The sequence below is a fragment of the Bombina bombina genome, chromosome 10 (genome assembly GCF_027579735.1).
Source record: "Bombina bombina isolate aBomBom1 chromosome 10, aBomBom1.pri, whole genome shotgun sequence".
Lineage (NCBI taxonomy): Eukaryota > Metazoa > Chordata > Amphibia > Anura > Bombinatoridae > Bombina > Bombina bombina.
The window spans coordinates 179,894,459-179,907,548 of NC_069508.1; the positions used below are offsets into that span (position 1 = coordinate 179,894,459).

The following is a 13,090-nucleotide window of genomic DNA, read 5'->3' on the forward strand; positions in this document are numbered from 1 at the left end:
TGCACTATTTCTTGCATAGAATTGTATATGTAACCTCTGCAAAGGGGTTAGTACTAGAGAGCAATGCACTACAGGAAGCTAGCTGCACGCATCTGGTGAGCCAATCACAAAAGGCAGCCACCAATCGGCTGCTAGCTCCCAGCAGTGCATTGCTGCTCATTAGTCTACCTAGGTGTGCTTTTTAACAAAGGATACTAAGAGAGCAAAGTAAATTTGAAAATAGAAGTAAAATAGAAGAAAAGTTTCTGAAAATGAAATGTTTTATCTGTTTCATGAAAGATTAACTTTACCTGTCCCTTAAAATGCTCACTACAGAATAATATCTGAGTACCAGTCTCAGATCTTGTAATGCATAGAGATCCCATGTCAAATGTTACTACTACTTGTGGTTTTATTATACCTTAAGCTCATTAACTTAATTAAGTGCATATGGAGCTTGCATAATATAGTAGGACCCCCTGAGAAGGCTTCAGCTTTTACCCAAGAACGCATGTCATTCACTTTAGGTATATCGCCAAAAGAGGCTCACTTTGTTCTGCTCTAGCGTGTATTTGCGTATTAGCTTTGTGGCTGAGTTCTGAGCATTGGTATTCTCCTTTACTTAATAGTAACTCCAAATCTTTGGTAGTTATAGCTCTCTGCTTGATTTCCTATAGGGAGGGTCCGAAAATTGGTCCTTTTATGCAACTTCATCCTAAAGATTTATAATTTATTGATTTTCTTACCCACGCATAGAGTTTACAAATTATTGTGTTAAGCAGTGGCATCACTAGGGTTGGTGTCACCTCACCAGGTGCGGTAAGTTAAGGTGTCACCCCCCTCCCCCCCCAGAAAGCAGACACACACAGACACAAAAGCACAGGCACACACAGATACAAACACTCAGACGCACTTAAAAACACACTCAGATGCACACACAAACACTCGGAAACACACTCAGACACACACACAAAAACACACACACAAAAACACTGACACACACACAAAAACACTCAGGCACACGCACACAAACACTCAGGCACACGCACACAAACACTCAGGCACACACACACACACACAAACACTCAGGCACACACACACACAAACACTCAGGCACACACACACAAACACTCAGGCACACACACACAAACACTAAGACACACACACAAAAACACTAAGACACACACACAAAAACACTCAGACACACACACAAAAACTCAGACACACACACATACAAAATATGTAAACTACACTGCATTAATTATAAAGCTCATGCCTAGAGCTGCTCCCTTGCCCAGCAGAGCATTAAATGAAACATAAACAGAGCACTCTAAAAATAAATCACTGAAGAAAATGTTTAGGCGCGCAGACTATGAAAATTCTGCTCTCTGACTCTGTCCAAGTCTGTCAGTGCACAGCCCCGGGCAGCGTGCCTACCGCTTCTTATGGCCAATCACCTCTGCACTCTGCCCCCCCCCCCGGACCCCCGCCCTCCCTCCCCTCCTACCTCTTCAGTGTGCACTTAGTGTACCGTAACTCTACCGGTCTGGTGGGCATCAAACATGGCTCCTTCACTTAAAGGGACACTGAACCCAATTTTTTTCTTTTGTGATTCAGATAGAGCATGCAATTTTAAGCAACTTTCTAATTTACTCCTATTATCAATTTTTCTTCGTTCTCCTTGCTATCTTTATTTGAAATAAAAGCCATCTAAGCTTTTTTGGGTTAAGAACTCTGGACAGCACTTTTTGATTGGTGGATGGATTTTTTCCACCAATCAGCAAGGACAACCCAGGTTGTTCACCAAAATGGGCCGGCATCTAAACTTATATTCTTGCATTTCAAATAAAGATACCCCAAGAGAATAAAGAAATTTTGATAATAGGAGTAAATTAGAAAGTTGCTTAAAAATTCACGCTCTGTCTGAATCACAAAAGCAAAATTTTGGGTTCAGTGTCCCTTTAAGAGACAGTGTCAGACAGTCATGCGGTCAGGTGCCAGGCATCCCCCTCACGATTTCCTGGTTCCCGTTTAGAGAGACAGCAAAGCAGTGAGTGACTTCACTGCTCCACGCGTCGCTGAGCAGTGAGCACAGATAGGCAGGTTTAGGCTAGCAGCGCAACTTCACAAGCTCCACAGCACGCCCACAACATTCATAGTGAAATTGGGCAGGGGAGAAGCAAAGTACAAACAAGCAAAAGCAGCCAGGAAAACTATTTGTGTAAATTGCAGCGCTGGCTCAAGGGGCAAAAAAATTAAGTGTCTACAACTTCCCCAGTCCCACTAATGTTCACAAATGCTGGCCCCTCTAATAAAATAATCTATGCATCTCTACATTGTATTTCTTTGAATGTCAATAAAATTTAAAAAAAAAAAAAAAAATTCTGGTGGTGTCCCCCCCTGGAGGGTGTCACCCGGGTGCGGCCCGCACCCCCTAGTGACGCCACTGGTGTTAAGCTACTTATTTCCTATTTCGACAAGTGCTTTAAAGCTGCAGCTACTTTTTCAGATGTCAATGGTTTAATACCTTCAAGCAACTTTAAAGAAGCATATTTATAGATATAAGTTTATGGCCTATGTGTGGCCTACCAGGTTCTCAGAGTATATTGTGTTAAGCTACTTATTTCCTATTTTGACAAATGCGCTGCAGCTACATTTTCAGATGTTAATGGTTATGATTTAACCTTAACGTTTATATAAAATTTTACTAATGCATTAGGTCTCAGAGAGGCCCTGATGATATATCCCCCAACATTTACCCCATTTCTGTGGAGGTATGCTTTATCTTAATTTTTGCATATAAAAGGGGGTCTTGTGATACAATGTATAAAACTTACATTAAGGATTAATAAATGAGGTTTGTCATCTGAGATCCAAAAGTGGTCTCCTTTATTGAAGTTGACCTCCTATAGTGTGGACATTTCCTATTGAGGCCCAAAAGTGACGTTGTGTGGCATCAGAAAGGTGTAATGACCATCAGGCATATTAGTTGCATACCTTAGGTCTGTACCTCTTGTCTGGAATATGTAGTGTATATTGGAAATATGTGGTACTATGATGTATTTGTCACTCGGTTTTACTGTTTTGTATTATATGTATGCCTTGTAACAATCCTCAAATAAAAATTATTAATAAAAGAAATAGCTGATTGGGCCTTTGGTATTCCTACTGGTAATGAAAGTTTCCATACTTAAAGGGACAGTAAAGTCATAATTAGACATTCATGAGTTAGACAGAGCATACCATTTAAACAACTTTCCAATTTACTTCTATTATTGAATTTGCTTCCTTCTCTTGCTATTCTTTGCTGAAAGGTTTATCTAGGAAAGCTCAGGAACAGCAAAGAACCTAAGTTCTAGCTGCTGATTGGTGGCTGCCTATATATACCAATTGCCATTGGCTCACCTATGTGTTCAGTTAGAAACTAGTAATGCATTGCTGCTCCTTAAACAAATGATAGCAAGAGAATTAAACAAATTTGATAATAGAAGTAAACTGGAAAGTTGTTTAAAATGGTCTGTTCTACCTAAATCATGAAAGACAATTTCATGTCCCTTTAAATATAGGGTACGGGAAAGCTGTGTAAACATAACCAGCAGAAGCCATTAAATTGCCAGTGTAACGTAGGAGAGATAAGTATAATAAAATAACTATTGGGCTTTTGTATACAGACAGAGATAATATAAAGAAGCATGTGTGTTTACAGAAAGTTACAAAACTGAGGAGGTCTGATTTCCCTGCAAGCTCAGCCCATTTGCAAAGAACAAAACCAGCTATTTTGTATACAAAATATTTTATTGGGGGAGTGGCAAATTTCCCTGTGCCTAGGGCAGCACACAAGCTTAGATGTACCCCTGGTTTGACCACCATAGAGGGTCTTATGCAGATATGTCTCAGAAGTGACATTTGGGGGATGACCTACTGAAATGTAGCCATTAAACTGTCAGCAGAAGTCAGAGGATAGGTAAGGGTTAATAAGATGTTGGTGCTTTAGCTGAATTATGTCATTTCATTTGCAACATTTCACTTTATAAATGTTTAAAGTGATGGTAAATTTTTCCCTTTGTACAAACAGAACCGGGATGTTTTTATTTATTTATTTATTACTTTATTGATACTCTGTATAAGTTAAATACAGACAATATATACTTCAGTTTGTATATTTACATTCATAATGCAAAATGAACATTTTGGCTTCATCTAACAAAATAAAGTACATGCAATACAATGTTTACCCAGCGTTTCCTTTCAAGGTGAAAATAACTAAGAACAAACAAAAAAGGTAAAGGGGGAGAGAAGAAAAAAAAAAAAGCGAAGCGGGGAGAGGTTCCACAAAACTCTTAAAATAGCTTCCTGTATATAAACTGTATTTATAAAAAGGGGAAATTAGATGTTTCTGCATTTCTCACAGGGTGAGTTCTTATAAAGTCCCCACATTTTTGAAAAAAGGTGGAGACCTCGGTCTTTATATTGTATCATGCGTCGTATTGTTCTATTATCATTTTGCTCTTGAAGGGACATGAAACCCAACTTTTTTTCTTTTATTATTCAGACAGAGCATACAATTTTAAACAACTTTCCAATTTACTTCTGTTATTTAATGTGCTTCCTTCTCTTGTTATCCTTTGCTGAAATGTTTATCTAGGTAAGCATAGGAGCAGCAGAGAACCTAGGTTCTAACTGTTGATTGGTGGCTGCATATATATACAGATTGTGTTTGGCTCACCCATATGTTCAGTTAGAAACCATTGATGCATTGCTGTTCCTTCAACAAATGATACCAAGAGAATTAAACAAATAAGATAATAGAAGTAAATTAGAAAGTTGTTTAAAATTGTATTCTCTATCTGAATCATGAAAGAAAAAATTTGGGTTTCATGTCCCTTTAACTATTTCTATAAATTTCTTAAAACTTGGGGATCTCTTCAACTTCCAACTAGAAAATATTACATTGGGACCACATAGAATAATACAATGAATACATTTTACATTTGAGTTTGCTTTTTCATTTCCTTTTAGGAAAATGTTATCTAGTAAATTAATCTGGATCATAGAGTTCAGTACAGATCCTGAATGTTAGTGATATTTTAGATGGGGTTTAATTTATCAGTTGTAATGAAGATGCTCTTTAACTTACATTTTAACGCAGCACTGAAATTCAACTACCCCGCACTCCGGCCTCCCGCATCAAAAGTACATTTTTTGTGAGCAAACAGTTTGAACTGTTTTCCAATCAGCGCTCTAGCCAAAAAAAATAAAATTGTGTAAGTGCCGTAAGGCTAGAATGCTGATTGGAGAACAGTTTAAACGTTAGTTAACACAAAAATTACTTTTGAAGTGGGCGGCCGGAGCACCGAAATTAGAATTTCAGCGCTACATTAAAGCGCATCTTCATTACAACTGATGAATTAAACTCCATCTAAAAATATCGCTAATGTTCCGTATCTGTTTATACAAAGGGGAAAGTTTACCATCACTTTAATGTGCTGCCCTGGACAATAGGGGTTAAAGTAAATTTACAACAATGTTTGACTCGTTAATCCAGCAATACTTTTGCTGCTCTGCAACATCTATTGGAAACTCCTTTTTAGTAATGTCTGAAAAATCCCAGGCTTCCCTGCTGACTTCCTCCGCCTGCAGACTCGTCTCATCGCTTCCGTCCCTAAGTATGAGAGTGCAGTTTCTCATCCCCTGTACATAAACAACAGTGTCATCTTTCTGATGCTTTTTATTGCGTTTATCTGAAATTTCTCACCAAGGGCCAATGATCTAAAGTGCTCTGGGCTGACGGGATTATTAAAGAATACTCGCCTGGTGGAATGATCTAAAGCCACTCTTTACCCTGAAAACAGGGTGTCTCACTAAGGGGCATATACTGCATTTTCGTATGAAAAGTGCACATTAAAATTCGTATTTTAAACATCATACAAAATGAATAATTGAACATTTTCACAAAAATAAGAATGGAGAAATGGTATCATTAAGGAGCATCAAAAATCAAAACGAAATTGTTCACTCAAAATCATAAACGTAAAATTTGCATGAAAATAACACAGGAATAAATCGTATTATCTATGCACAGTGTAAATCGTAATTTGAGTACACTGGATGTGTTAAAATAATTAGCAAGAAATTCGTACTTAGAAGTACAAAATACAAAGAGTACTTGTTTTTTCGTCAAATGGTCTGAACATGACTGTCCCATGGGTGCATATGAAATCGTCTTTAATCCCAGCGTAATTCTGTAAAGATCTTCGCACTTCAGATCTCACAGTTTTTTCTCGCCATTTAAAGGGTGTTGAGCTTTTCTCAAAACACTCTAAATACTTATAACCCTAATAGAAAAACACATGCATACGAAAATATAGGCGATTGAAGATGCTATACGCAGAAAGCAGCGTGATGTGATTTAAATTGGCTGCAGGATTTAATTGTTAACCCCTTAGGACCAGAGCACTTTTCAATTTTCTTACTGTTTGGGACAAGGGCTATTTTTACATTTCTGTGGTGTTTGTGTTTAGCTGTAATGTTCCGCTTACTCATTTACTGTACCCACACATCTAAAGATACCATTATTTTCATCATACTTATAACTTACTATAACTTTTTTTATAAAATATGATGAAAAAAATGTAAAAAAAACCACTTTTCTAACTTTGACCCCCAAATATGTTGCATATCTACAACCATCAAAAAACACCCATGCTAAATAGTTTCTAAATTTTGTCCTGAGTTTAGAAATACCCAATGTTTAAATGCTCTTTGCTTTTTTTGCAAGTAATAGGGCAATAAATACAAGTAGAACTTTGCTATTTCCAAACTTTTTTTTTCAAAATTAGCGCTAGTTACATTGTAACACTGATATCTGTCAGGAATCCCTGAATAACCCTTCACATGTATATATATATTTTTTTTCATAGACAACCCAAGTATTGATCTAGGCCCATTTTTGTATATTTCATGCCACCATTTCACCGCAAATGCAAGCAAATAAAAAAAATTGTTCACTTTTCAGAAACTTTAGGTTTCTCACTGAAAATGATTTACAAAACAGCTTGTGCAATTATGGCACAAATGGTTGTAAATGCTTCATTGTGATCCCCTTTGTTCAGAAATAGCAGACATATATGGCTTTGGCATTGCTTTTTGGTAATTAGAAGGCCGCTAAATGTAGCTGTGCACCACACGTGTATTATGCCCAGCAGTGAAGGGGTTAATTAGGAGCTTGTAGAGAGCTTGTAGGGTTAATTTTAACTTTAGTGTAGTATAGTAGACAACCCCAAGTATTGAGCTAGGCCCATTTTGGTATATTTCATGCCACCATTTCACCGCCAAATGAAAGTCTGCCAGTACTAAAATAAGAAATTTGTTTTTGCCATTCTGCAGTGTTGGATCCCCCTTTAGCCCCCAACCTTCCTGATCCCCCAAAACAGCTCTCTAACCCTCCCCCCTCTACCTAGTTGCCGCAATCGACAGTACCCTGTTTGTTAAAAAAAAAAATACCCCTCATTTATAAATAAATACAAAAAAAAATTCTGTAGTGTAGCTGCCCCCCCTCCCAGATCCCTTTCCAAATATGTATTTGCCCCCCTCTATCACTTAGACTTTTCTGTAGTGTAGCGGTCCCTGTCCCACCCGCTCCCGCCCACCTGCACGTGCTCTCATGCACCCGTGCGCTCACCCACCCTCCGCTCCTGGGACCTGGAAGGAAGTGGACCAGTGATGGGCCGCCCACCTGCCTCCTTGCTACAACTCCCACCCACCAACGATCGGCACAATCGCTGGCCGATGCAGAGAGGGCCACAAAGACAGAGTAGCTCTCTGCATCGGTAGGGTGAAAAGGGTATTGCAGGGATGCCTCAATATCGAGACAGCACTGCAATACCCTGGAAGCGGCTGGAAGCGATCACGATCGCTTCCAGAACGTCAAACCCCAGAGGACGTGTCAGGCACGTCCTTGGTCATTAACTGACATCAAAATGAGGATGTGCCTGATACGTCCTTGGTCGTTAAGGGGTTAAAGTGCACCCCCTGCTGACTTCGCTTTACGAAGAGAAGTGTCCCTATCCATCGAGCTCCATTACTTTCAATAGGAGACATCTCACCACTCGCAGGGACTGCTCCTTTTTTATGATAATTCCACCAGGCCTACGAGGATTGGCAAGAAAAAAACATGTCTCAACTTGCAAGGTTTAGATCATTGGACCCCTACTAAAGTGATTTTTCTTTTTCAAATGTACACTAGATGAAACAGGGGTGTCCATATTTTAGTCAGATAGTTTTGCTCTTGTGCATTTATTGTGCATAGAATATGCTGTTATTTTTGTGCTGAATAAGACTTGCTTGTGGAAAATACCTATTTTGGTCACTTGTTTAGATGAGAAAATAAGAAATCCCAGAAAGAATTCTGAGAGCTGCTTCTCATCATGAGATTTACTGGAAGATGCAGAGCTCCCTTTTAGAACAAATTTGTTTTACAAATGGCTGTGGATAATGGTTATCTTCTCAGCTGCGAATGTGGAATTCTCAACTGTCTCGCATTTTGCAGGACAGTCCCAGTTTTGGAAATGTTGCATTTAAATTCTAAGTCTTTGGCCCCTGAGAATACAAACTGCTTATTTAGTCCAATTCGTCTTCATTAGATAAAGAAATGAATAGAAAAATATTTCTACTACCCTCTTAAATAAACCTGTTCTTACTAGCAAGAGATAAGTTATAAAAACAAGTTTTTGTTTGTTTGTTGTTTTTTTATAACCCCATTAGATCCCAACAAAGGGCTAGATTACAAGTGGAGTGCTAAATTATCACGTGCCTGCCAACGGCAAATTACAAGTGGCTGGTTATTGCTACCACAAGCTCGCGGTAGCAATTTATCATTCATAAAATTAACTAAAGATAAGACCTCTGGTTAATTTTCTAAAAGTGCCCCAAAGGCCCTCAAAACAGAGAGTATTATAGTTTTTAATTAAAAAAATGTAGCTAGGCAGTTTTTGGGGTCTTAAGTGCCTTTACTTTGCAGTCTATGGGAACTGTGTGTTCCCAGTAAATATATGTATATGCTTATGTACATATACTGTATATTTATGTGTTAATAATTATGTATATACAAATGTTTTTAAAAATTCTGCCCATTGCTGTGCTACTTTGCTGTGCAAGGTTCTGATGCTGTCTGTGACAACGGCAGCACGACACTGAGGCTTTCGTTGGAGCCTATGGAAGCGAACTCTCGTGAATGCAATGGTTCCCAGCAATGCGGACACAAGCTCGCATTCACATTGCTGGTAACTTGTTATCCAGTCGCACATTAGCGTGTGCTAGTATGACACAGTAGAGAGCAAATATCGCTTTCATGACAGTGATATATAGCGCTTCACTTATAATCTGGCACAAAGTATTCTACCATAGACGATGATGCCTGATGATTGATCAGTAGACCAAATAAGCTATTGTATCTGAGCAAGATTTTAATGGGAAATGATTCTAGTGTAAAAATTAAATGCTCTTTTTTAGCATTGTATTTGTAAGCAAAATCCTTTCTTTTACTGCGCTTTTAGCCCATTAAATACAGTCAAAGATGTGCTCATGTGCCACTGTAGATAAGGATACAGCTGCCTAGCAAATAAGTAGGTATACATGCATATGCACCAATCATTGCATCCTTATCTGAAGCACAATGTGGGTGGTCCAGGAGTGCACTTTGAATACGTTTAACCCTTTTAAAGGTTTTTATACTTGATGCCCCTTTATTTCTTTGCAAGTATCCCAATGAATATTTGCTTTAAAGGGACATTTATATTTAATTTCATGGTTCAGACAGAGCATACAGTTTTAAGAAACCTTTTTGTTCACTTCTTTTTGTTTTTGTTTTTCACTTTAAATAAGCCCTTAGAGACTTCTGAATTTGCACTTTTTTCAGTTTATGTCTATTATCAAATTTCCTTTGTTCGCTTGATAGCCGTTTTTGGAAAGCTACCTAGGTAGGCTCAGAATCAGCAATGAACTACTGGGAGCCTCTTGTCACTGGCTCACAAGATGAGCTAGTTCCTAATAATGTATTGCTGCTCTGAAACTAGCTTTAATTATGTCTTGCAACAGTGTTATAATATACACTGCTCTAAAACATCACATTTTCTTTTTGCACTTTTTATGCCCCTTTAACTACACAGTTCTATTCTGTTTTATACAACATGGTCATTAAATGCTACATGTGATGGAATACAAATACTATTTAGTTTCACATTCTAGCTGTTCTGCACAAAGGCACTGGGAGATTTACCAGAGTCATTTCACTTCACACTGTGGCGCTGGATACAGAGCAACATGGCAGAACAATAATCAGTGTCATTAATCCGTTCCAGTAGATGCAAGCTCATTTTCTGACAATTTGTTTTCCTGACTAAATGCAATAAAAAGCTCTGGAATGGGAATTGCACAGCTTGTGCAGAAGTGAAAGCTTCCAGACTGCGGAGCTGGAAATTCTTATGCACTGATCTCTTCTCTCTATTTTGTCATATGTTCCTCAAATGTCATGGGACCTGTGTATGACGTCATATATCCTGTGTCTCCCTTTGTCCATCTCTCACAGTGTCATGCGCTCTGACTTCCTGTCAGTCTTTGCATCACATGCTCTCTGCATTACTGCCCCCTCTCATAGGAGTTCCCTGTGTGTCTTTTTCTCTAATTCTCTCTCTCTCTCTCTCTCTCTATTTATATATATATATCTGCATGAGCTTTATTATGAAACAATTTTATTTCTTTCTCTCTTTCTTTATTTCTCTCTCTCCCTTTCTCCTTTTTCTTTCATTTTTGTTCTCTTTTAACAGCTCTGTTTTTCTTTGCCTCTGTCTTTTCCTACCTTTCTTTCTCTCTCTTTGTCTTTTTTCTTTCTTTCTCTCTCTCTCTCTCATCTCTCTCTCTCTCTCTCTTTCTCTCTCTCTGTGTCTTTTTTTCTGTCTCTCTTTCTTTCTTTTTCTTTCTCTCTCTTTCTCTCTCTCCTTTCTCTCCTCTCTCTTCTTTCTCTCCTCTCCTCTCCTCTCTTCTCTCTCTCTCTCTCTCTCTCTCTCTCTATTTCTCTCTCTCTCTCCTCTCTCTCTCTCTCTCTCTCTCTCCTCTCCTCTCTCTCTCTCTCTGTCTGTCTTTCTCTCTCCTCTCTCTCTCCTCTCTCTCTCTCTCTCTCTCTCTTTCTCTTTTTTCTTTCTCTCTCTCTGTCTCTCTCTCTTTCTTTCTTTCTCTCTCTCTCTTTCTTTCTCTCTCTCTCTCTGTCTTTTATTTCTTTCTCTCTCTCTCTCTCTCTCTCTCTGTCTGTCTTTCTTTCTCTCTCATCTCTCTCTCTCTCTCTCTCTCTCTCTCTTTCTTTCTCTCTCTCTCTCTGTCTTTTTTTCTGTCTCTCTTTCTTTCTTTTTCTTTCTCTCTCTCCTCTCTCTCCTTTCTCTCCTCTCTCTTCTTTCTCTCCTTTCTCTCCTCTCTCTTCTTTCTCTCCTCTCCTCTCTCTTCTTTCTCTCCTCTCTTCGCTCTCTCTCCTCTCACTCTCTCTCTCTCACCCCTCTATCTCTCTCTCTCTCTCTCCTCTCTCCTCTCTCTCTCCTGTCTCTCTCCTCTTTGTTCTCTAATTTTCCTACTATCTCATTCACTTTCTCTCTCTCTCTCTCTCTCTCTCTCTCTCACCCCTCTCTCTCTCTCTCTCTCTCTCTCTCTCCTCTCTCCTCTCTCTCTCCTGTCTCTCTCCTCTTTGTTCTCTAATTTTCCTACTATCTCATTCACTTTCTCTCTCTCTCTCTCTCTCTCTCTCTCTCTCTCTCTCTCTCTCTCTCTCTCTCTCTATGTCTCTTCTCTTTATGTTCTTTTCTATATAATCTTTCTTGCAAGTAATTGCTCATATGTTTTATTTTCCAGCTATGTGTGGAGTTCATCAGTAAGACGTTGACTGTGGAGTTGGCCTTTGAGGCTCTGCAGGTGAGACTGTGTATAAGGACACCCGTGACACTGTACATTAGATCTACAAAAATAAGAATAAAATGTGATATGTATATGACAACTAGCGGAACATGTTGTGTATTTGTCTATATGCCATAGAATCTCCAAAGTACCACCATCTTAAAAATGAGAATTCAATTGGTCCCTGTACTGACCAGCAGTTTCATTTTTTTTTCTTCATAAATATTCCAAAAATAAATATAGCCCAAAATAACTTCTCAGTTTCTCTGAATTCATCTTTAGAATGACGTTAGTGGATTGCTGCACAAACATATTTTTTGGTTGTCTTGCTGAACAAGTCATGCTTTGTGTAATAAGATCTATGAAATATTGTACAAGTTTAAAAACACAAGACCTATAATTATGTATTTCCTAGTAAGGCGCTGCTCCTAGATACACCACGGTTCACTGATATTTTTTGGTGCCTCATATAGCAAATGCTTCAAATAAACCATAACAAAGGTTTGCAGCCAAGTGAGACGTTCTCAGGTTCTGTATTTTTATTCAGCCCAGGCTCATCTCAGACAGGTCTAAAATTTTACTGTTGGAAGGTCAAACACTCAGTCTGTCTTGTTTTGGTAGCTTATGAAAAGGAATGACTTGTGGGAAACTACAAATCTTCAGACACTGCTTGGCTAGTGAAATAAGGATTGCTTGTGCGCTCCATAAAATAGGCTAAGGCTTAAAGGGACACTCAAGTCAAAATTTAACTTTCATGATTCAGATATAGAGCATACAATTTTAAACAACTTTGTAATTTACTTCCATTAACAAAATGTGCAGCTCCTACTTTACTTTACTGAGCATGTGCAAGAATTCATAGAATATACATTTATGCATTTTTGATTGGCTGATGGCTGTCACATGATGCAGGGGGAGTGGAACTAGACATACAAAATTTACTACTCATTTGAAGTTCAAACTACGTGCTAATGCATTGGCTTTTTGTTGTGCGTTTGCTGATTTTGCAAAGCTACTGTATTTACTGGTACTTTAAGACCTGATTCTTAAAGCTCAGTGGTCTGGTGAAATTATATAAGGTGCCTTGTCAGTACTATGAGGCAATGTTTACCTTGGGAACTGTGTATTGCATTAAAGTGAAGGTCAATTTTCATGTGAAAGTGCCCGTTTTAAAAAA

The 13,090-nt window shown here is 38.5% G+C and overlaps 1 protein-coding gene across 1 annotated transcript in view; it reads left to right on the top strand.

Moving 5' to 3' along the window:
• Positions 1-13,090, top strand: part of BTBD19 (BTB domain containing 19) — a 170,826-nt gene that overhangs the window by 127,178 nt on the left and 30,558 nt on the right. The window contains exon 4 of the mRNA XM_053693552.1: positions 11,872-11,931. Within this exon, the coding sequence (XP_053549527.1) occupies positions 11,872-11,931 (60 nt within the window). The remainder of the gene's footprint in view (positions 1-11,871; positions 11,932-13,090) is intronic.